This window comes from Ustilaginoidea virens, chromosome 6 (assembly GCF_000687475.1).
Source record: "Ustilaginoidea virens chromosome 6, complete sequence".
Taxonomy (NCBI): Eukaryota; Fungi; Ascomycota; class Sordariomycetes; order Hypocreales; family Clavicipitaceae; genus Ustilaginoidea; species Ustilaginoidea virens.
In genome coordinates, this window is record NC_057321.1 from 1,766,644 (window position 1) to 1,788,242 (window position 21,599).

General features: G+C 52.9%; 7 protein-coding genes across 7 annotated transcripts; 3 read left to right on the forward strand and 4 right to left on the reverse strand.

Moving 5' to 3' along the window:
- Nucleotides 1-2,793: 2,793 nt before the first annotated feature.
- Nucleotides 2,794-3,717, forward strand: UV8b_07385 (uncharacterized protein; the record flags this gene model as incomplete). The annotated part of the gene is made up of 2 exons (XM_043144882.1): nucleotides 2,794-3,047; nucleotides 3,159-3,717. The coding sequence occupies 2 exons, from the start codon at nucleotides 2,794-2,796 to the stop codon at nucleotides 3,715-3,717; spliced, it is 813 nt and encodes a 270-aa protein (XP_043000817.1).
- Nucleotides 3,718-4,178: 461 nt separating this feature from the next.
- UV8b_07386 (uncharacterized protein) lies at nucleotides 4,179-4,717 on the reverse strand (the record flags this gene model as incomplete). Its single annotated transcript, XM_043144883.1, has 2 exons — nucleotides 4,179-4,459; nucleotides 4,531-4,717. The coding sequence occupies 2 exons, from the start codon at nucleotides 4,715-4,717 to the stop codon at nucleotides 4,179-4,181; spliced, it is 468 nt and encodes a 155-aa protein (XP_043000818.1).
- Nucleotides 4,718-5,554: 837 nt separating this feature from the next.
- Nucleotides 5,555-7,818, reverse strand: UV8b_07387 (uncharacterized protein; the record flags this gene model as incomplete). The annotated part of the gene is made up of 9 exons (XM_043144884.1): nucleotides 5,555-5,705; nucleotides 5,772-5,850; nucleotides 5,965-5,997; nucleotides 6,080-6,146; nucleotides 6,203-6,646; nucleotides 6,745-6,823; nucleotides 6,889-7,250; nucleotides 7,346-7,365; nucleotides 7,443-7,818. The coding sequence occupies 9 exons, from the start codon at nucleotides 7,816-7,818 to the stop codon at nucleotides 5,555-5,557; spliced, it is 1,611 nt and encodes a 536-aa protein (XP_043000819.1).
- Nucleotides 7,819-8,337: 519 nt separating this feature from the next.
- Nucleotides 8,338-10,203, reverse strand: UV8b_07388 (uncharacterized protein; the record flags this gene model as incomplete). The annotated part of the gene is made up of 1 exon (XM_043144885.1): nucleotides 8,338-10,203. One exon carries the CDS (start codon nucleotides 10,201-10,203, stop codon nucleotides 8,338-8,340), a length of 1,866 nt encoding a protein of 621 aa, XP_043000820.1.
- Nucleotides 10,204-11,634: 1,431 nt separating this feature from the next.
- On the forward strand, nucleotides 11,635-13,574 carry UV8b_07389 (uncharacterized protein; the record flags this gene model as incomplete). The annotated part of the gene is made up of 2 exons (XM_043144886.1): nucleotides 11,635-12,925; nucleotides 13,015-13,574. 2 exons carry the CDS (start codon nucleotides 11,635-11,637, stop codon nucleotides 13,572-13,574), a joined length of 1,851 nt encoding a protein of 616 aa, XP_043000821.1.
- Nucleotides 13,575-15,868: 2,294 nt separating this feature from the next.
- UV8b_07390 (uncharacterized protein) lies at nucleotides 15,869-16,525 on the forward strand (the record flags this gene model as incomplete). The annotated part of the gene is made up of 3 exons (XM_043144887.1): nucleotides 15,869-15,950; nucleotides 16,009-16,068; nucleotides 16,137-16,525. The coding sequence occupies 3 exons, from the start codon at nucleotides 15,869-15,871 to the stop codon at nucleotides 16,523-16,525; spliced, it is 531 nt and encodes a 176-aa protein (XP_043000822.1).
- A 749-nt stretch (nucleotides 16,526-17,274) lies between these two features.
- Nucleotides 17,275-21,536, reverse strand: UV8b_07391 (uncharacterized protein; the record flags this gene model as incomplete). Its single annotated transcript, XM_043144888.1, has 5 exons — nucleotides 17,275-18,087; nucleotides 18,163-19,897; nucleotides 19,976-20,931; nucleotides 20,992-21,018; nucleotides 21,087-21,536. 5 exons carry the CDS (start codon nucleotides 21,534-21,536, stop codon nucleotides 17,275-17,277), a joined length of 3,981 nt encoding a protein of 1,326 aa, XP_043000823.1.
- Between the last annotated feature and the right edge of the window lie 63 nt (nucleotides 21,537-21,599).

A 21,599-nucleotide genomic window follows, 5' to 3' on the forward strand; every position in this document is an offset into this window, starting at 1 on the left:
GAGGTTGAATAAGCGCCTTCAATAGCAATGCGATAACCAGGATCGTGGCTTACGGTACATCAATCTAGCCCTTACTATAGCTAAACTCTTTGTATTTGTTAACGGATCCTTTGCCAATAATAAAGATTTAAGCTCCTAAATTGGTTACGTGATTATGCTAGGGAACGAGGTAGATACAGCGGATAATGCCTTCAACCTAATAGGTAATATCATTACTTATAGCTCTATAAAGAGTAAGCATGTGATACGCAGCGCACTCGCTTCGGAGCTGTATAGTATGGTACAAGGGGTCGATATCGCATATGCGATAGGCACGACCCTCAACATAATTACCAGCAGGTTAGGACTACTAAAGATTCCTACGGTGGTATGCACAGATTCTTTTTCGTTATACGAATACCTTATTAAGCTAGGCACCACGAAAGAGAAGAGGCTCATAATAGATATTATAGCCTTACGACAGTCATACGAGCGCCGGGAAATCTATAAGATTCGCTAGATTAACGGGAATGATAACCTCGCCGATGCAATAACCAAGGGAACGCTAAATAAAGCCTTTAAGACCTTCATCGACCAAAATAGGGCTGTTATACGTATAGAAGGATGGGTAAAGAGGCCGGTCAATATCTGACTGCGTTTGGAAGGTATTGGTGATATCATGGGTGGCAAGTGTGTGGATTTTCCTATGTTCAATGTTGTATTGTTTTACTGCGTTTATTACTGCCCCTCTTTGCCCCTTTATTTTGGCTGCGATATTCAACATACCGACTGTACGGTATGATGCCGGCCGCGCGGCGCGATAACGTTATCGCCGGCACAGCCTGCCGAGACCGCGCCGCACTTTTCTTTCTATATATGCGCCTTACATCCTAGCGATTCCGATATTTGCTTCTATAAAAAGAGAAGCTGCTAGTATCGGAATCGCTATCGCAAGGTGCCCAATTGGGCACATTGCGACGGATATGCCGCGCACACCCGTTGCGCACGATATGGCCACTTTTGCCCCTATGCCCCTGAGCCCGGTAGGGCACGCGGGCAGCCCGGCCCGACCGCGCCAATACACGTGACTACGGCACGCACAAAAAGGCCACATCGTATAATTACTCTTTTGCTTCCTTTCTTTCCTCTTAGATATTCAGTCATTAGTAAAGTCAATAAATCCTTTACTTGGTGACCTCACGGTACATGATACCACGCGCGCGACCCTACGTATAACTGGGTACCCCGAGTTTATATCAACAAGTACCGCCAGAGTTTATTTCTATGCTTATTAACTATGCTAACGCTATTCTTCAACACACTGCGATCATACCAGAATATATCGCCGCAATTAATGTCTATACTAATGCATTAAAAGAGAACGCCAACATAACGACACAGATAAATGCCACAACTATAGTCCTGCGCAGGAATAAGAAGACTAAGATCCCGGCCCTAATACTATCGACCCCGACCGCTAACGACTTTTAGCGCTCTAATGAGGAATAAGATGGACTTAATAGACTTAAGGAATGAATATTAGGCTACGATATTTTGCTGCCGGACGAGCTTACGACGACTCGATATTTTTTTTTAATAATAATTCGATATGGGTGTCGATCTTTTTTTTGGTGGCGGCATCTATCACCCCACGTAATAGGAAGCATGTAATATAGATTGGTGGATATATAGCTATGCCTTACGCACACCGTAGACGGAGAATAACCAAGCCCATTATAATACACATTCTGACCTTATTGATCGTGACATGGCGGGGCCGCAAAGTCCAGCCAAGCAAGCGCCGAGCTGCAAAATCCACCAAGCCCATTGTGCCCATTTCCGGGTGCCACCGGATGGATCGGCAACGCTTGCGTAGTCGGCAGAGGAAAAAGAAAGAAGAAAAAAAAAGTGAAAAAAAAGAACTCGATTCATCCGGATTACGGGATACATGGCAGAGGGCGATGACGGCGATGACGGACGGCCTGCCCCCGCTGCGGGGAAGCAATTGCATGCCATGCGCTCACTGGCCCAGGCGGCCGCGCTTGTCGTCAACGGCGCTCCCCTTTGCATCGGCCGCGCACCTGCCACGCAGCTGCCATCAATTCAACCAGCCGCCAAAAAGCTGCCGCAACGCCATGTCAGCATGCAAAAATCATTAGGTACATCGACACCTAGGTACCTACCCCAGGTACGCGCGGCGTTGCGCCCCAATCCGGTCGTGGGCGTGGCCCTCGCCGTTTTCAAAGGCCTTTGGTGCGATGCAACCACACCCCGACCAGCGCCCCCCCCCCCCAACAGCGCCAGCCATCCCGACGATCGATCCCCTCCGCATCAATCAGCTCATGGACAGCTCGCGACGTCCCCTTCGGCTCACCTTGTCCCGGCGGATATGCAGTCGCCCAGATGCTGCGAGTGCCCCAGCCGGCCTTGCAGCGTCCCCCTCCCTCCCTTAGGCCGCCCCCGTTCCCCAGCAGGAGCCCACAACATGGTTTGCATTTTGGGGGCCTTGCCTGGCGCGCGAGGGTCGGGGCAAAGCAAACTTTGGTGTGACTCCGGAATGAGCTAGGCATCGCTCAGCATGATGGCATCTCGTAATGCCGGCCCGGGCTGCTGGTATAAAAGCCCACGATTGTGGCAGCATCTGTCCGAACCGCCCTGGGGCCAACCCTCCTTCTCCTGCCAACCAGAAACGCCAGTCGCCAGTCCCTTGATATCTACATAGACGGCCAGGCGGCAAGGCGGCAAGACATCAAGACGGCAAGACATCAAGACGGCAAGACGAGCGCCAAACAAACTCAGCAAGCCGTTTCCAGAATGTCTGTTCCGGGGCATGGCAACAACAACCACGTCGCGACCGAGGCCGCCTACAAGGAGGGCCAGGCCGGCAATCCTCTCCATCCCGATCCTGCCAACTCCGGCCCTGGAGGCGCCATCCCCAAGCCTCACCAGTCCATGGTCTCCCAAGTCTACGACCCCCAGTTTTTCAAGATTGCCAATCCCGGCCCCTTGGGTCTCATCAGCTTCGCCCTCACTACGTTTGTCCTTGGGCTCTATCAGTGCGGCGCTGGGTACGTGTTGAATCCACCCCTTTTCTCTCTCACCCCCCCCCCTTCTCCCCCCCTTCTGTCGTCCCGCCTCACCCGGAAATCCATTGACGAGTCTCTCTCCCACGTCGGTAGATTGCCCGGCTCCAACCCCATGGGCGGTGTGGGGCCAGATCAAGCCGTGTTCGGGCTGGCCGTATTCTTCGGCGGCGCGGCCCAGTTCATCGCCGGCATCATGGAGTTTCGCGTCGGCAACACCTTTGGCACCACGGTACACTGCTCCTACGGCGCCTTCTGGCTAGCTTTCGCCATGTTCTTGGTCCCGTCGCTGGGCATCAAGGACGCCTACGCGGGCGACGCCCGTGCCTTCAGCTTCGCGCTGGGCATCTTCCTCATCCTGTGGTGCTTCCTCACCCTCGTCTTCTTCATTGCCGCGCTGCGCACCAACATTGCCATTCTCGTGGTCCTGGGCCTCCTGGTGCTGGCCTTCTTCTTCCTCAGCGTCGCGCAGTTCGTCTCCACCACCCACCCGACGGGGGCTAGGCGTGTCAATCGTGCCGGAGGCGTCTTCTCCGTCCTGTGCGCCACGGCGGCCTTTTACGCCGGGAGCGCTGGCATCATGACCGAGGCCACGACCTGGGTCCGCCTGCCGCTGGGGGAGTTTGCTCGAGCGCCCAAGAGCCACACCGTGTGATTGATGTACGGATGGAACCGCTTGTCCGAGCCGAGGGGCATGGTCGACTTGACCGTCTTGCTTGGATTGGGAAAGCGTCGCGAATGTGGCTCGCGGTCTTTGGTCCATTTCTTTTTCTTTTTTTTTCTTTTCAGAGTCCATCAGTCCCCTCCCTTTCTGGTCCTTCATGCTCTCCGTGTTCGGTGTGAATTGAGAAAAAACGTTGGCTTGACCAGCCTTCGTCATGATGTTCTGGCGCTGTTTCTGGGTTGGAGTACTGTACACCCAATAGTCAACGTTTGATTGTCACTATTTATATATACTAACCAAGCTTTTGCAAGAATTGGCCACGCATATCGAACGCAAGCTTATTGTCTGATTTGACCACTCGTCCAGTCCAATTCCCCCATATGCAAATTTACAATGGCTACTATACACCTTCACCCGCGGCCGCACCTAACCACCCATTATTCCATCACACCTCACACATCCCTTTTGGCCTCTTCCGCCGCCCCCTTCACCTTTCCCTGCACCTCGGCAGCAGTCTCTTCCGCCTTGCCCTTGACTTCCTCCGCCTTCCCCTTCACCTGGCTCTTGACCTCCTCCGCCTTCCCCTTCACCTGGCCCTTGACCTCCTCCGCCTTCCCCTTCACCTGGCCCTTGACCTCCTCCGCCATCCCCTTCACCTGGCCCTTGACCTCGCTCGCCTTGCCCTTATGGGTAACCGCCTCGGCACTCTGCTTCACCTTCCGCCCCGCAGTAGCTTTCCCCCCCCAACCCTATGCGTCAGCGTTAACGATCTTGGCAGCAGGGCATAACTCGGTCCCGACCCACCGGCAGCTTCCAGCCCCGGAAGAACGACGTGATCCGTAACCGCCCTATCGACCGTCTTAAGCCCGTCCTTGACGGTCTCGGTGGCCGTCTTGCTCCTGTATACGGAGGCGCTGAACGCCCGCGCGGCGTGGGCCCTCGCGCACAGGGGGAGCGCACGTCGCGCAGCTCGCGGAGCAATCAGAGACATTGCGATGAACAGTTGGGGGGGGGGAGGGGGGCGATTTTCCCGATATTTCTGGATGACGGAGGCTGACGAGAAAAGTAAACCAACGTGTGTCTGTGTCTGTGCCTGTGCCTGTACCTGTGCCTGAGCGACGGGATCCTGTGGGTTTATATAAAACAGAGAAAATGGAGTGAAACGGAGTGAAACGGAGTAGACAGAGCACGCAGAGTATACAGAGCCAAGGAAAGAAAGAAAAACGTCGTTGCTTGTCGTGTTGGCGTGCATCCCCCAGCGCGGGGGGGGGTTCATGATGTCATGGAAACCTCATTTGGGCCTAGGCCGCCTGGCGGGGGAGACGGCCCAATTTCGTCGATGGGGTCTGGTGGGTTGGCGGGGGGTGAGACCAAAGATCTGGTACTGGATGACGCGAAGGGGGGAACGAAGCATGCGACGGGATTGGTTGGAGGGGGGAAATAATCGAGATTCGTTGGTGCCGGGGCTTGCTTGTATTGAAGCAGGACGCTGGTGGCGTTGACGTCGGGATCAAGCAGGCTTCATCTCTTGTACGGAGTAACAGCTGGCCTTTTTCGATGCAAGAGTTGGCATGGTAACGGGCAATGAGACATCAGCCTCCCGGGAGAGGATGAGGGAGTCACAAGCGCAAACAGGTGATACAGTGATGGGGGGGTTTTTCTTTATCCCCTGGCAAAGGATTCCCCATACGGGGACGCGGAGCACAGCGGTATTCTATATGCTTCGTCGAGTGACTCTCGTAAGCTGTCACCCGTGCGTCTGAGCACGTTAATGTTCAGCGGGTTCTTTTTTTTCATTTCCTTGCCCGTCGCCTCCAGCAGCACCCGCCTATTTCTGGTCCAGACGCACCGCAGGGCTGTTGCGCATAAAGTTTAGGTCGACCTTGTGGCCTAGTAGCTCTCGGATGTTGGAGATGCCATACTTGATCATGGTGGGTCGCTCGAGAGACAGACCCCAGCCAAAGACTCGCATGTCCTTACTTTGCGAACCGGTTAGCGCGACTGATCGGAGAAATAATGTCCCATGCCTTTGGCCAAAGACTTACGGCAAGCCCATGGATTCCAACATTTCGGCGCGGAACATGCCGCTGTTGCCGATTTCAACGAGCTTCCCAAGCCCCTTGTCTGCAGTACATTAGCACATGACTTGGCAGCATCAAAAAGAGAAAAAGAAAAAGGAAAAAAAAAAGGAAAAAGGAAAAAGAGGGAACAAAAAGGAGCCAAGTCCATAAAACTTACGGTAAGAAAAGATTTCCATGCTTGGCTCAGTGTCTGCCATCACGACACAACGTCTTGGTTAATGCACATCTCCACCAGTGCAAACAATGCCACGTTCAAGACTCCAAAGACTCACAAGGGTTGTAAGCACATTTGTACTTGAGGTCAGTAATGCCCATCTTGCCAAAGAAAATATCCATAAACTAGGCCGACACGTCAGCCAGTGTTCGTGCTCTCGGGTGCCGCCTAGCAGAGTTACCTCCATGAGACCACCCAATGTCAAGTCGTAATCCGCAATTACACCTTCGACCTGGTGGAATTCAGCCAGGTGGGTTGCGTCTACCGTCTCGTTACGGAAAACACGATCGATGGAGAAATAACGTGCTGGGGGCGGACGGCCATCAGGGCCCTTTTGCTGCGCCAGTTTGTGCAGCATGTTGGCACTGATGGCCGTGGTGTGGGTTCGAAGGACGAGTTTGCGCGACTCCTCTCCGGACCACGGGTATCGGTAGCCTATCGAGCCATATTTTCCTTGCTGCGTGGCGAAGTTTAGCAAGGCGTGCCGTGAGCTGGTTCGTTGAGGCGCAAGGGTTACTACCTGATGAACATCCTTGACGTTGTTCCAGTAGGTTTCGTAATCGCTCTTGTCGCTGGGGTCTTCGGCACGGGGCAAATCGGCCGCCTTGGGATCAGATACGTAGAACTGCAGGCTAGTGAGCTTGAATCATTCCGGAACAGTGCGCGTTTGCAAATGATTTTATGTAGCGTTCTTTTCTCCTTTTTAAACAAAACTCCACCTACCGTGTCCTGCATATCTCGCGCAGGATGCTGTTGTGGTACGAAAAGAGTATCGAAATTCCAGAAACCAGACTCGACAAACCTGTAAGCCCACATCATTAGCAGCAACCCACAAGTGCGTGTCGGCCTCGTCGTGATACATCGTACTTATCTGTAGCCATCTCTTGAAACCCCATCTCAAAGAATATTTGCCTCAATTCGGACCGAACCTTGTTCAGCGGGTGCAGAGCACCGGAATGCTGGTCGGCGCCCAGAGCCTTGAAGTTGTATCCCTTGAATGTGGCAGTTTTCCATGAGCCGCTGGCAATCATGTCGGCGGTCAGATCGGTAGCGACCTCGGGGATTTTCAGGGCGAACTTCTCGCCCTTCTCGACCCTGAAGCTGATGATTTTCTGCGTCTTGACCAGCTTGCGCTTCTTCAAGTCGGCCAGCACCTTGGCATCGGAGAAGATCCGTGTCGACTGGATGGTCTGCATCTGTTCTCTGGTCGTGTCCCGAATAGAATCTTTCTAGTCATTGAAATAGGAATCTGTCACTCGATATTCCGCTCGTGATTTTTTTTTTCCTTTTGATCATCTTGAACGTCGGGTGCAGAGCTACTCACAGCAGCCTTGAACTTGCCATCTGCAGCATTGGTTAGCGGGACGGAAGCTCGGCATTTCACTTTGGGCAATAGCTTCAAGGCCTTGATGGCGACGCACCAGCCGTCTTAGATATCCACTTCTCCCTGAACGCTCGTCCCTGACCAATCTTGACCACGTTCTTGTCCCCGATGGTCGCTTCGAGCTGCTGGATAGTCATCCCCTTCACGGCAGTCTGCAAGGCCTCAAAGACGCGGGCCTCGTGGCTGCCATTGGCCGCAATCTGCTCACCCTCGGGTTCCAACAGGGCTTCTTCTCGGTCGATGGTCTCGTACTTGACCATGCCGCGAGAGGCAAGTCTGTCGAGAGCACCCTTGACCTCTGTGGACGGCGTCGTGGGGAAGGCTTCCGACGAAAGGAGCGGCGATTTCTCGTCGACGGCATGGAGGATCTGGGTGGCCAGGTCCATGGCGGGAGTGCCGGTCACAGCCGCCATGATGCGGTAGAATTGGGCTTGCGTCTGGAGAAATTTTCTGGTGGTGATCTGCTGAACAGTGGTAGAGAGATGGAAACGCCGGCCTGAACTGAGTCACAGAAAATTGTCCCCGCCAATCCCATTGACCCCTCACAGATTCTGTGCCCCGCCATTTTGGTGTCAGGTCCAAGCTGCAGACCAACAAATGGCAAGGGACCGTCTACGAAAAAAAAATTAAAAAAAAAAATAGAAAAAAGGTAAGAAAAAAGGAGCAAGGGCAGAGACAAAACGAACCCAAGATGAAAAATCATCTTCTTTATACATGAATTGGGTTCATCCCATTAGGACGCATGTACTACTCGTGGAGCATGGAACGAAACCGTCAATTTCCAAAACCCGTGCTCACCACCATTCAGCCATCCTGTTGGCCAAGCATCTCCTGGACAATCGATAGGAGCCTGATTCACAGACGCAGAAACGGTCAGTGGGCCATATTTCCGCGCAATTATAAGCTTTAACAAAATCACAGCCATCAAGACTTTACTTCCGCAACGATTCAACTCGTGCTCTCATGGCCATCTCGGCTTTCGAGGGATCAATGCGCTCTGCAGGCCCCAACCTCATCATCTTGCCAACGAGATGCATCAGCTTTCCTTGCGGGAACTTCTTATAACTCACAAACTCCCGCAACACCTTTTCCTCGCCGTCAATAGCCTCCTCAACGAGCTGGCGATATTCACCCTCGGATATCTCTTCGAACCATAGACTGTTGTTTTCAATGGCTTCGGTGACACCGCCTCTGATCTCGTCTAGGTATATCGACAAAAGGAGCTCTTTGGCGACTTTGCCCGTGATGTGCTGGCGATGCAAGTGATAGAGAAGTTGTGATAGATCGGCTCCGGGAACCTGTGCGCATTCCCCATTTTCGGTAAAGAAGAGTTCTGCCGAGGCCAAGGGTCCAGCCTTGTAGGTTGTTAACCGGCCCAGCTCATGAATCACCCAGTTGGCAACCAGGGTGGTATATGGTCGAACCCGAGACGGCGGCGAATCTTGTCCTGGACTGCCCGCTTCGAGCCTCTCCTTGACGCCATCCAATACTTGGTAAAAGTATTGAACACGGGCGCCATTATCCGATGTAATCAGTGACAAAGCGTCCTTTGGTGTGAGGCCGTAGACGTCAACCAAGGTGTCAAGCTCTACATCTGGCAAGACAGCCAGGGAACCTTCCAGCTCCTCGATCAAGTCCTGTCCAATGACTAGGGGTGGAATATCAGGATCCGGCATATACCGATAGTCCACTTCTCCCTCTTTGCCACGTAGCCTGCGCGTCTCCTTTGAGCCCAACGACCACCCACGTGTTTCCCCGACAATGGCAACGCCGGCTTCTAGCTCCCGAATTTGACGGTCTCTTTCAGCGATAATCGCATCCTCGATGGCCTTGATCGTGCTCAAGTTTTTAATCTCAGTCCTTGTGCCTAGTTTCCGAGAGGGATCGTCCGTTTTGCGGACCGACACGTTTACATCGGCTCTGAGTCCCCCTGCTTCCATTCCCGAGACGCAGGCATCGACCGTGCTGAGCAATAGCTGGATTTTCCTCACAAAAGCCGCAGCGGTGCGAGGATGATGGAAGTCGGGTTGCGTAATGATTTCGATGAGAGGTATCCCAACGCGATTAAAGTCCAGCCAGTAAACATTGCCCATTTGAGCCAGGGTTTTCGCCGTGTCTTGCTCCAGCTGTACTTGCTTGATACCGACAGTAAAGCTTTGTCCATCTTCCAGCGCGATTCCATCTCGGGCTGACAAGGTGATATGGCCGTTCTTGGCAAAGGGCTCGTAGTATTGCGTAATCTGATACCCGGATGGCTGGTCCCACCAAAAGTAATGCTTTCTATCGAAACGGCTGACTGGTTGAATCTGGCAACGCAGAGCTAATGCAGCTCTGAGAGCCGGAATGAGCGCTTCTTTCTGGAAAAGAGGCTGGGAGCCCGGCATTGACACGTCAAACAAGGCCACATGACTATTGGGTTCATCGTTGAACGAAGTGGTGGCTGGAGAAAAGAGCTTGCGCGCTGTGTTGAGCTGGGCGTGAATTTCGATGCCCACCGTCAGCTCCCAACCATGGACCGTCTGGGACGCGCTTTTCGGCTTGTTCTTCTTGTCTTGCTTCTTGCCCAACCTTGCCTCTTCTTTCAACTGTTTGCGCAGAGGAACTGCAGGTGGTGCTGCAGCTGGCGTTCCAGCAGCTCTTGTCGAAGATGCAGTGCGGAATTGCCCGGGAGCCAGGTAAAGTGATGGCAAAGTCATGCCACGGGTCGGTTTAAAGCAGCGAATAGCAAGGCAGCCCCGTTGCGAAAGTATCCCATTCAAGAGGTACTTTTCAACCTGGGACATGGGCACCCTACACATTCTTTCGCGTGGTGAGGGTGAGAAAAATACAACTTGGTATGCTGGCTCGCCCGCTTGACTCAAAACGTCACGGGTCGGTAAACTGACAAGACTCGCTTTTGAACGTCGCTGGTCTTGTCACCAGTTTTGTCGGTTTCGCCGCCAGTTTCGCGCAGCAAATTTTCGGGAGACCGACACAGGCAACATAGGCTGTGCAGCAAACTGCGGGAAAGTTCACGTTGCAGATGCTTCGAATGCAATGCAAGCTTGGCCAAATGAAAGACGGCCAGAGAGACGCCCCCAGGACGATTGGATGATTCAGATTGCATTCAGATTGCATGTGGGTACAGTACAAGGCACAGGGCTCCACTCCAGAGCGGGAAGGAGTGTTGGAGCTGCTGTGGGGCCACCTGCTGAAGTTGGTCCTGAAGTTGCACGGTCTTGTAACGGAACAAACTCGATTTGAACAACGGCAATCTTGATTCTTGACAGAGAAATGGATGGTCACCAACTGCCCCCAACTGCCCCCGAATTCCACTCCAACCTCATGCATGAGCTCTGCTGTTTGACCAACGGACGCGCTCGGCACCAGTCTGCTTGGCACCAGTCTTGCTTGAACCTTGAGGGGCGGGCGACTAAACGACTAATAGGCAATATCCGTCCATACCACCATCATCATATAGGAGCCCTTTCCCAGCGCGCAGCCTGCGTCGGGCATCATTGGGTTCGCCAGAGGATCAGGGTCATGAAAGCATTGCCCGCAAGTGTTGATACCATATCAGGAACATGTTACACGTCGTGCACCAAGGGACGAGGTCCGTGACCATGGCGCGGCATTTCGGCGGGCAGACAGGAATCTGGAACAAAAGCTTGGGCTCCTATGAGAGAAAAGAAGTCTGGCGCGCCACACATGCACCGTGAACGAAGCATGCGTTTCTATTGCTGCGTCTTCGTTACTTCATGCGTGTCGCTACTTCATCTTGCATCACTCGAAGTACTTCGGCCTGTACCGCAGGCCCGCCTCACCCTCTCGCGGAGCGTGGGATGCAACCCCTACATCATGCCTCCACTAGAAACCGTCCACCCCCCCCCCCCCCCCCCCCAAAAAAAAAAGGTCATGGGAAGGACTTTTACTTCTTCTTAAACAGTGGTGCGTTGAGCTGTTTCAGCGCAATTCATGCCCCGTTCTAGGGACGAATAAAATACCGCCGTCGCCTGATACTGTAAGCCATATGTCTCTGGGTCAGTGCAAAGTTACTGGCATGGCATGCTTCCTGTACCGTAAAGCAGATAACCAGAATACATCAGCCTCGGGTTATTAAAGCCTAGTACACGCGGCTGCCCTTCTTCTCGCGCCCCCTCCCCTCTCTTTTTGCGTATGGGATGGAAATCCTCTTTTCCTTCACTTCTGCCCCTGACCTGTCGCGTTTGTCATTCCAGATTTATGAAAAGATGAGTGCGGCAAACGAAGAGAGCAAGCTTGAGGACGAGACAGCCGAATATTTCGCTCTTCGGCACTTTGAGAACGACGAAGGCGCATCTCTTACGCCGGAAAACGACAACGCGGATGCAGTTTCGCCCAGGACTTGGACCAGCTTAAAGCCGGACTCACCCTCTGACGACTTACATCAAAAGATTCCATCTTGTGCCGTTGTCGAGACCCCGTCACCCATCTCTGTGGAAGTTGTTTCTCCTTGCCCGTCCCCTCACACATCCTGCAAGAACTTCTTGACGGCTACGGTGGAAACCGATTGCTGGGAGGAAGAGGAGACTGATGATCACTACTGTGCTTACACGCCTCCATCATCTTTCTGTGTAACCACGCCACCTGTCCACGAGAATCCTCAAAGCCCGCCAGCATCGGTCAAGCACGGCAAGTCTCTCAAATCAGAGACTAATATACGAGGCGAAAGAAGCGAATCTTGTTACGGCCAAATCAATCCATCCGTTCCACCTGCACAAAAGAATCCTCAGCAGAATACATTCAGACGTCGACCAAGCGTCATGGATTATTTGGTGTCACAAGATGCAACCAGATACTCTTTGCCTGTTCCCGAGGGAATCAACTCGGCGTCTCACAGAATGGCGGAGGGGCGTGCCTTGCCCGGCCAGGAGCGTGGCCCCAGACTTGGTAGAGTTGGAGGTGGCGGCATGTCCAACGTCTTTGTCGGTTATCAAGGCGATGATAAAAGGCCTCCAGAAGAATGGGCAACTCAACAACCTTATTCTCGCCTCTCTGACAATGCTCAGGGCGGTCATATTGACCATGGCTTGGAAGGCCCCTCGTACTGGCCAGGCCACATGCAACCCTGGGATCACAATCAGCCACACGCTCCGTCTTCCAACGTGAGCGTGAGCATGAGCGCGGCTCAGAGTGATGTCCATTCGGAAGTATATGCGGAAGCATTCCATCCTGAACACACTCACCGCTTGGATAGCACAGCCCCTAGCGGATACCAGCTTCTAGCAGCAAAGCTGTCCGGTGACGGTGGTGGTCAGCCCATCACACCGATATATCGTCGTTTCGATGCTCTCACTCACCGTCTGCTGTTGTATATGCAGGATGAGATTGCAGACTTGGAGCGCCAACTCGTCGCTCTCGAGGCAAAGGACACGGTCAAGAGAAGCTACTCTGGAGGCATTATACCAGCTTCCCGTCGTCAGGATCGCTGGATAAATGGCAGCCTGTCGGACCAAAAAACCGAGATTCTGGGTCTCATCGGCTACAAGCTGAGCCAATACAGTTGAGTCTCTGCGGCCTTTTATTTTCCTTTCCTTTCCTTTCTTCTGCATCTTCTTCTTGTCCTTTCCACAGCTGACGCCGCTTGGAAGACCAGGTTCTCGCATCGTTCTGTAAAGTTCAAGACATTCCGGTACCCACGTGGCGGGACATCCACACGTACAAAACCTATCTCACCACCAGCAACCTGATTGTAGATGACGAGACACGCTTTCTCGATGCCTCGAACGATCTGATGGTGCTGGCGAGCAAAAGCCAGTCAGTCCACGACTTTGATGCTGCGGGAGACGGACCGACGCCAATGCCGCGGGCGGTTGAGGACCAGCAGTTCCCTACCATGTTCAAGGACAACGGCAGCCAGCCATCTACACGGGCCGAACAAGCTTCATCGTCATCAAGACCGAATGATGAAATGCTCGTGCGACTCGCATGTGCCGGGGTTTGCATCGTATTCGTGCCCATCATGACCTTTGCCGTGATTCCTAGTTTTCTGGGCCGCATGGCCGTCGTACTTCTTGTTGCGCTTGGCGTCGGTGTGGTAATGGAGCAGTCCGGCGTGATGCTGGATGCGCAGCGGCGCAAACCGGATTGGATTTTGTATTTGGGGCTGTACTTTGGGGCAATGGCCGTAGTGGCTGGGGCTGTGAAGTAAATACTTGAACTGGGTCATAACAGCTGGGAGGGCTACGAAGATGGCTACGAGGATATAAATGGACAAAGTCTCGGGTACCAAAAAAGGCGTTTGCGGCGCGCGTGTATTTGGCAATGAAGGTATCTGTTTGCTGCAACCCCATAGCCCATGAGCACACATCATGGTGAACTCGCAGCCTCGCTTTTCCGTCTAAGATGTGCCTCAATCAAGTCTGGTACAAGCGAGGCACGACGACCGGCAGCACAATGCCTCTTTGCACCCTATTTCCTCGAACCTGGATTCTCGTGGCTCTCCGGCTTGCGTGGACGCCGAAGCCCGTCCTAGTGACAGTTTGACTGACCAATGGCATTGCTTGGTGCCAAGAAGACCTAGACAACTCTCGAGTCTCCACCAAGACCCGTTGAACGAAGCCCTCCTGCTCCACCGAGTGCCCACAGCCTGCCCACCAAGCCGATTCATTGGCCTAGGGCTTTCGACGTGAGGACCCAAAAAACCCAATACGATCCATCTCACAAGCACAGTTCACGCAAAGCATGACAAATTGAAACAACGCGACACGGGACAACAATATCCGGGCGGATGGTTTAGTGGTATAATACTCCCTTAGCATGATTACACCTACCAGGTTTTCATTGGGAGTGGTCCGGGGTTCGATTCCCCGTTCGTCCAAGTTTGCGGTATTAATTCCGCGTTATACCCTCATTTTTCGAACTTTGTTTTTCTCTTGAACTCCACTTTTTTTTGCCTCGTCTTCCAGATGGAAGTCACTTTCTACGCGGTAGTCGCGCGGGTTAATTCTACAGAATACCCGAAACACGGTTTTGCTGCAAGTCAGCCTGAAAAGTCTTGAGCACGCTCGTTCTAGCTTTTCGTTTTGTATTTCTTTTTCCTCTGTTCTTTGGATATGGAAGTACTTGATGAGATTCAAGTGGCCATTCTAGCATCTGATTGGGCGAATGGTTTAGTGGTATAATACTCCCTTAGCATGATTCATCCGAATAAATTCGCGTTTGGGAGTGGTCCAGGGTTCGATTCCCTGTTCGTCCAAGAGTGTTTGCACGCTCTCCTTCAATCTTTTTACCCCCTCGGTAAAGAGTACGAGCGTGCGAATAAACGGGTCAGATTCGTGATAACTCCACTCCATACGGAGTCTCCAGTCCGGACAACGCGTGTCTGTCGCCCAAGACCGCAAATATAGCAACGTCGTCGTTGACCGGAACTTGTCCAACGGCATGTCTATACCTTTCTTTGGCGCTGTGCTGCTCTTTTGCTAGGTGAAATGCTGCGTAAATCGTGCGGAAGCCCCAGCAACGAAAGCAGCAAGCATATCTTGGCAAGACAGCTTCAACGGCTGGGATTGATCAAGACCGTGAGCAGAGCGCCCTGCAGAGAGTGATGTCACCACGGAAACTGAGCCCAGAAGAGCCCATATCATACAATATCTCAATCCGACGATAATGGTCAACGGGTTGCGCACAATGGTTCAAATCCAGTGTCTCATCCAGACCACCATGGCATTCGTCCCGCGGGCCTCGTAAGACGTGAAAGACCGGGACAACAAGCATGGCCATGGCCACCGCACGTCCCGTCACTCACTTTTCTCTGACCAGAAATTACATTCAGGCATTCAAACGGGGCGTGAATGGTTCCTCTCAGGAGTCACGGGCTCCTGCAAAAGCCGCAAAAGCCCTGCCAACTGTCACTCCCGCGCCAACAAGCCCAGGCAGCTGTCTCTTCACTAGCTACCACCTGGCGGGCCCTTATATATATCCAGGACTTGCTGGCTCGCGCCGGGAATACAAATCTGGAGTCTGCTCGCTCACCTTTTCAAAAACAAAACAAACAAGCAAAATCCTGAGCCCTAATCTTGTGTCCCTCGACACCGCATCCTCTCTGCCTGTGATGTCCAAACCTCCTCTGCAGGTATGTGCAACGCCTACTCCATCTCGTCTTTCATAATTCTGGTTGTCTCCCTTCTTTTCGAGAGATGAAATCCCTCGTCGTGCCATCCGTCTCTGCGGACACCGCTGAGATGGCGTTGCCACGACATGCCATTTCAGAGAAACGCTCGTGTCACCCCTTACAAACCGACGGCTACTGTGCTCGTTGATGAAACGTGGAAAGCCGCCTCGCCAAATCGTCGGACACATCTCCTCCTCTTTTTCTCTCATTCTCATGGCTGACAAGCACTCATGTTTTCCAAATTCTAGGCTTCGTAGCATTGCCCACGCTCGCACCTCTTTTCCCGTCTGCGAATCCCTCGTCTTCTCTCCAGGCCCGGATTTCAGGAAAAAATGCCTTCCTCCATCATGACCTTCCTCACCGGCCTTGCTGCCCTTTTTGTCGCCTTTGCTGGAGCCAGTGCTCAAACCTGGTGTAAGTGCCAACGCCATGCTCCGTACCGAGACAAGAAGTGCTAACCTCACATTCGCAGCCAGCACTTGGTCTTCCACCACTCTTCAGCCCCTTGCGATGGGAACTTCCACCCTCGACGGTGAGTGAACAGCGTCCTCCAAAGGGATCAGCACCCCCCAACCCCAGCGCTGACAGACCGACCATTAGGCGCTCTCCTCGTTTCCATCAACTATTGCACCGTCATTGTCAACACGCAGTGCCAGGTTTCCGTCACCACATCTCTTCCTTCCCAAGCGTCTCCTGTGTCTTCCACCCCCATCCCGACAACCAGCCCTACAATCCCGTCTGTTCCCATTCCTACGCCCTTCTCGGTCCCCCCGTCTGCTGCAGCTTCCAGCCCAGAAGCACCTCCTTTGACTGCAACGCAGACTGCCAGCTACGGCAGCGAGACGACCGACACGACCCAGGCGGCTGCTACTACTTCTTCTTCATCCGCAGGCACCTCTGTCGTTACTACCGCAGCAGCAGCCGGCATCAAGGCTCTCCCAGGAGCTGCCTGGGATGCCGCCATCCTCGCCATTGCTGTCCTTCTCTGAGTGAAAAGGGGTTTCTGCCCCCTCTTTTTGTGTCTCGTCGTTGGTACTGTTGTCTTGGATGCTTCAAGACTGGCCATTTGGTTACTATTCACTTCTGTTTTTGAATCCATCTTGTCTCTGCTTGCAGGGAAAATAGTTTCTTGAGCCACGACAAACCAGGCACACTGAGTTATTCTTTCTTTTCATCTTTCCGCTTGCATTGCATTGCATTGAATTGCATTGCACTGCACAGTGGTTGCCATATTGTACGATGTTTGATTTCGAGACCCATAGCTAGAGTCGATGCCTATATACGCATCTGAAATTGTTCCGCAAGAGTTACCGAATAGCAAGAGTATCCCCGCTGTTTATTCAATACATCAAGAGTGACAACCGCCTCTGCTGCCAAAGCCCTTGGAGAAACGCATTTTCCAGCTTGCAAAATTCTCGTACACGTCTTTTGGCTACCCGCCCACGACCATCTCTCCACACACACCTTCGCCAACACAATAGCCCAGGCAAAACGTGGGCTTCAGTCCCAACCGATTCACGCAGTCTCCTGGCATATCGCTCCCATAACAACCCTGTGTCAGAATGACATGACATATGCATGTCAGAGTCAGTTAAGAATGAACAAAGAAGAAATACAGGCCCACATACATCTATAGAAACCAACTCTGCAGAAGAGCCACCCGTCATGTCCCAAGCCTCCAGCAGGCCGTTTTGACGCAGTCCTCCCAACCTCATCGCAAGCACCGCCGAATCAACAATCAAGCGCAGATCGGGCACCCTTCCCTAACTTTGTCCCGCAACAACCTAGCTCTCGTAACCTTCAAACCCACAGAGTAGCGCCCGGATTCGCGAAACTCGCCTCCGAGGTCGACGTCCACTCGTCTCCCCTTGTAGATCAATTCCATCAGGTGGCTCACATGAAACGCGTGACTGCAGGCAAAGCCGACTATTGTTTCCATTTCGTATTCTGTAAAGACTTCGTGGCAGCTAGCACAGCGCCCCTGTTGTGGTACCGCGCCGCTGTGCCTGTCGTGCCCGCTGCCCTGGTCGCCTGGTGCCACAGGCACTCGTTGTTTGTTAGGGGTTGCTGCTGCTGCTGCTGCTGCTGCTGGGGTATCTTCGCCGCCCGGTGACAGCACCTGAAACTTGATGCCTCTTTTTTGGCCGCATCTCAGCCCGTTTTGCGCCGCGGCGAGCTCGCTTCGCAACACCTTGGCTACCCCCGAACTGATACTGTATTGGAGCTCATGCTCCTTCATCATGTGTGTAAGTCCTTCTCTCAGGCCGGGAATCTCGAGTCCCTCCGGTATCCTTCGCACAAGAGTAATCGGGTTAATGGCAGTTCCGACCTGCTCTAGCAACGCCCGAATGAAGTTTGGCTTGTCCATGCTGTAATCGAGAAGATGGTCCCACAGGTCCGGGTCATCCTGCTCTTTGGCGAACTCGATGGCCTTTTGTACGTTCTTCAACCGATCAATGATGAGATACAAAGCCCTGTTCATCTGTCCGGTTTTGGAGTACAGGTACACTAGCTCGTCATAATACGAGTATGATTCGCATTCTTGAACAGCCTGATGCGATCCGTTAGCTAAGAAACCAGCCCCCAATGTAACCAAAACTATGTTTCTTTTTTTTCATGACCTTACCTTTTCAAATGTGTACGATGTGGAAGACTTTAAAAACTCCATGAGAAGCCCCGGATCGAACTTGGCAAAGAGATGAACAGCTAAGTCGGCGTATTGGTCGACCAAAGATTGACTATCCATCACCAACCGGTCAATGTTCTCTGCAGGATGCTCTCGTATTCCCTGTCCCCGCCACAGCCCCTTGAGGTAGAAATACAAATACAACGGTAGCTTTTTCGCAGTCAGTTGCTCTACAACGACGTCTGGCCGAACCAAACCGTGCTGGGCCTCATCTACCAGAAGAGTAATGGCCTCGGAAGTTGCCTCTGCCAACTCCTCCTTGTTCATTTGCGGAGAAACCCTGAGACCGATGAAACTGGGAATATCATCCGCGACGGCCTCGGCAAGATGTCGGTCTCGGATGAGCCGAAACACGGCATCGGCATCGTGGAACCTAATGAAGCACTTCAGGGCCTCCCGATGGCGTCCACTGATTTCATAGAGGCGGGCTAAGCTTTCCATCACAATGAACCAGTCCCGTCCCTTTTCGCCGTCCTCGACGCTATCCTGTCGAACATCTCGGAATTTTAGTTGGTTCTCCAAGGCCGTCGTGATGGCGCCGACGTCAAATAAATCCGCCGACCACCGGTTGAGCAAATCCTTGAAGCAAGGTTTGTCGTTCTGGATGTAGTGTCCCAATACCACCTCATACACGGCTGCTGGAAGAGGTGGATGCATGGGTCGCGAGGGTATGTGAGGCGTGATTTCGTCAAAGTGCTTGGCTCCTGCGAACGTCCAGACCCATTTCTCCCATCGATCCGGAGTGGTCAGGACCTTCCCACACACCTCGCCCGCTAATCGCCAGTTCTTTTGCTCTATGAGTTGTTGAATCCAGAGCTCCCCAATCCGTCTCTTCTCCTTTGCCGCATGAGAATTCAAGTCTTGCTGGGTAGATTCTGCAATGGAATCTCCGTCGTAAAAGTCGTCTGAGATGGTAGGTCGCTTTGCAGCTTGTACTTGGACTGTGTCAGCATGTTTCTCAGAGGTAGCGGAGACAAGGTCGGGGTTTTCCTCCAGCAGCTCCCAGGCTTGCCGGTATTGTTCATGATCAACAAGCCAAGCCAAATGGTCTGCCAAGTCCCTCTTTGTGCCAAGTATGCAGTCATAAGGACTATGCATGAATATCTTGATGCCCGGCTTTGCCAAACTCGGGTGAACAGCCACTGGTCCCGTTTTTGCGCTCTGCCCTCGCCGTATGGTGCCAGCAGTACTAACAGTATGGGATCCTGAGGCGGCATCGTCGCCGCTTTCCTTGCTCATTATACTGGCCCCGGAGCCGAATAGGGACTTGGGATTGATAGCAACATTCCACATTTCGTTACCCAGGCCAGCTAGTGTCTCCAGCGTGCCTCTCGACACAGCCGTGGAAGCATCGGAATGGGCAGGAAGAACGCCCAGGTGATAGTCAGCAGCACCCAATCGCTCAAATCGACTGACTCCAAGACGGTCTTTGTCGATTTCCATCTGTGAATCCAGATCAATGAGCCTCAATTCTGGCGGTTGGTTGTTTTGGCGGCGACGTATGCCGCCAACTGGTTCGCTGCCGGTAGACCCTGAGGACGGTCTTGACTTGTGCCTTGGACTTGTTGGATGGTCCAACTTCTCGGGGTCATCCTCCGTTGGGCAGAAAGCAAGTACCAGGAGCGTGTTTTGTGTGTATAGCGATATGCCGGATATTATACAATCCATTCGCAAGCTTTCAGGTCGTCATCAGTACGCAATCCTAAATGGGGAAGCGTGAATGTGCGGCGGTTCGTTGATTGGAACAACTCACATCTTGGCTACCTCGGCTCGTCCAAATGGTTTTGCCTGATCCTGTCTTCCCGCGCCCGATTCTCCAGGATGGACGTGAATGATCCAGATTGTACCGCCCCAACCCACGAGAAGCCTTTCCATTGTCTTGTTTAGGGCAGAACTGGCTGAGCCCCCAGCAACATCGTTTGATGAGGGTGCTTCGTCGCTCTCGACAGCTTTTTCATCGATCCACTCTACGCGGCCCTTCCAGACACTTGCCATTGTCTCCCACTCCTCAGTTTGTGGCCTATCATAATGGCCAATTCTCCGCCATGCGCCCTCCGAGTCAGAATTTTCGAGGTGCAATTTAGAGCGCATAAACTTGATTCCGTATTCATTCAGCCACGCCACATATTTTCCGGAAAGTGACCATTGGATGCTGGAAATGGCGCCCTCCCCCGAGTGAAGCACATTATCCTTTCCACTGCTGGTTCCAAGACCCATGCTCCCCAGCCACCCCGATGCAGCAGCCACGGCAGTTCCTGTAGTTGTGGAAGTACTTCTCCCTTGCCTACCGCCTACTGTCAGGATTAGTTGGCCGGCCAGGCCACCTGACAAATATGTTCGGTCAGATTTGAAGTCGGGAGACAATGCCACAGCTTGAACTGGCCTCGCAAAGTTCCGTAGGTGGACGTCTTTGACATCTAGAAGCGATTGCACGCACACGTTGCCATCTATAGAGGAGGTGGCAATATAAATTTCGTTGGAAGGTATTTTTGGTAGCTGTATCGGATCTTTGCGTCTTCGAGAAGCCCCCGCAGGAGATGCGTCTGGCCTGGAACTGGCTTGCGACTGAGATGGTTGGACTCGCGTCTGTGATTCGACTCTCTCATTGTTGGACGGAGGGGGAAATGGTGAGATTGAGATGCTGGTGACTGATGCCGAGTGTGCATGATACACACGAAGAGGTTGCAAACTGGGGAGTTGGATGACGTGCTGCGAGTAAACATCAGTAACCAAGATTGATTTGAACACTGATATGATTTAACAACGAACAATATTGCCATTGTGAGTCCCAACAATCTGGTGGAGCGTGATAGGTCAGTATGGACTCCCCATGCGGCTGACAATGGGAGATAGGAGCTGCAAACCATTTTATCTCCTCCCACTAGAAATGTGCTTGTAGCATCGCCGTTCCGGTAGAGCCCACCCAAGTTTTGTGTGAGACGGGCATATTTCAATCTGGGTTCCTCATCCTCGTCCTCATCCTCATCCTCGTCCTCGTCATCGTCATCGTCCCCGTCCTCATCTTCCTCATCTTCGTCATCTTCGTCATCTTGCTCTTCCCTGTCGTCTCCGCCCGCAGTACCATCGAGTATTTTCGCTGTGGCCTGGTTACTTATTACTTCGCCGTGCACTGGCGCTTCGGCATCAGTCTGACAGGTCGTCGGGTCAGTAATATGATGATTGCCGTCGTTGGACTCAGGGGTTTCCACAGCGTCAGTCTCGCCCTTTCCAACTGCGGCATTGGCATCTCCGCCAGATTCGGATTCAATTTTGACCGGTTGGTCGCCGTCAGCTTGGTTGAGCTGGCTCGTCATTGTGATTGCCACCTCGATATCATCATGGGTTCGCTCCAGGTCTCGGGAAGCGACGGAGCGAAT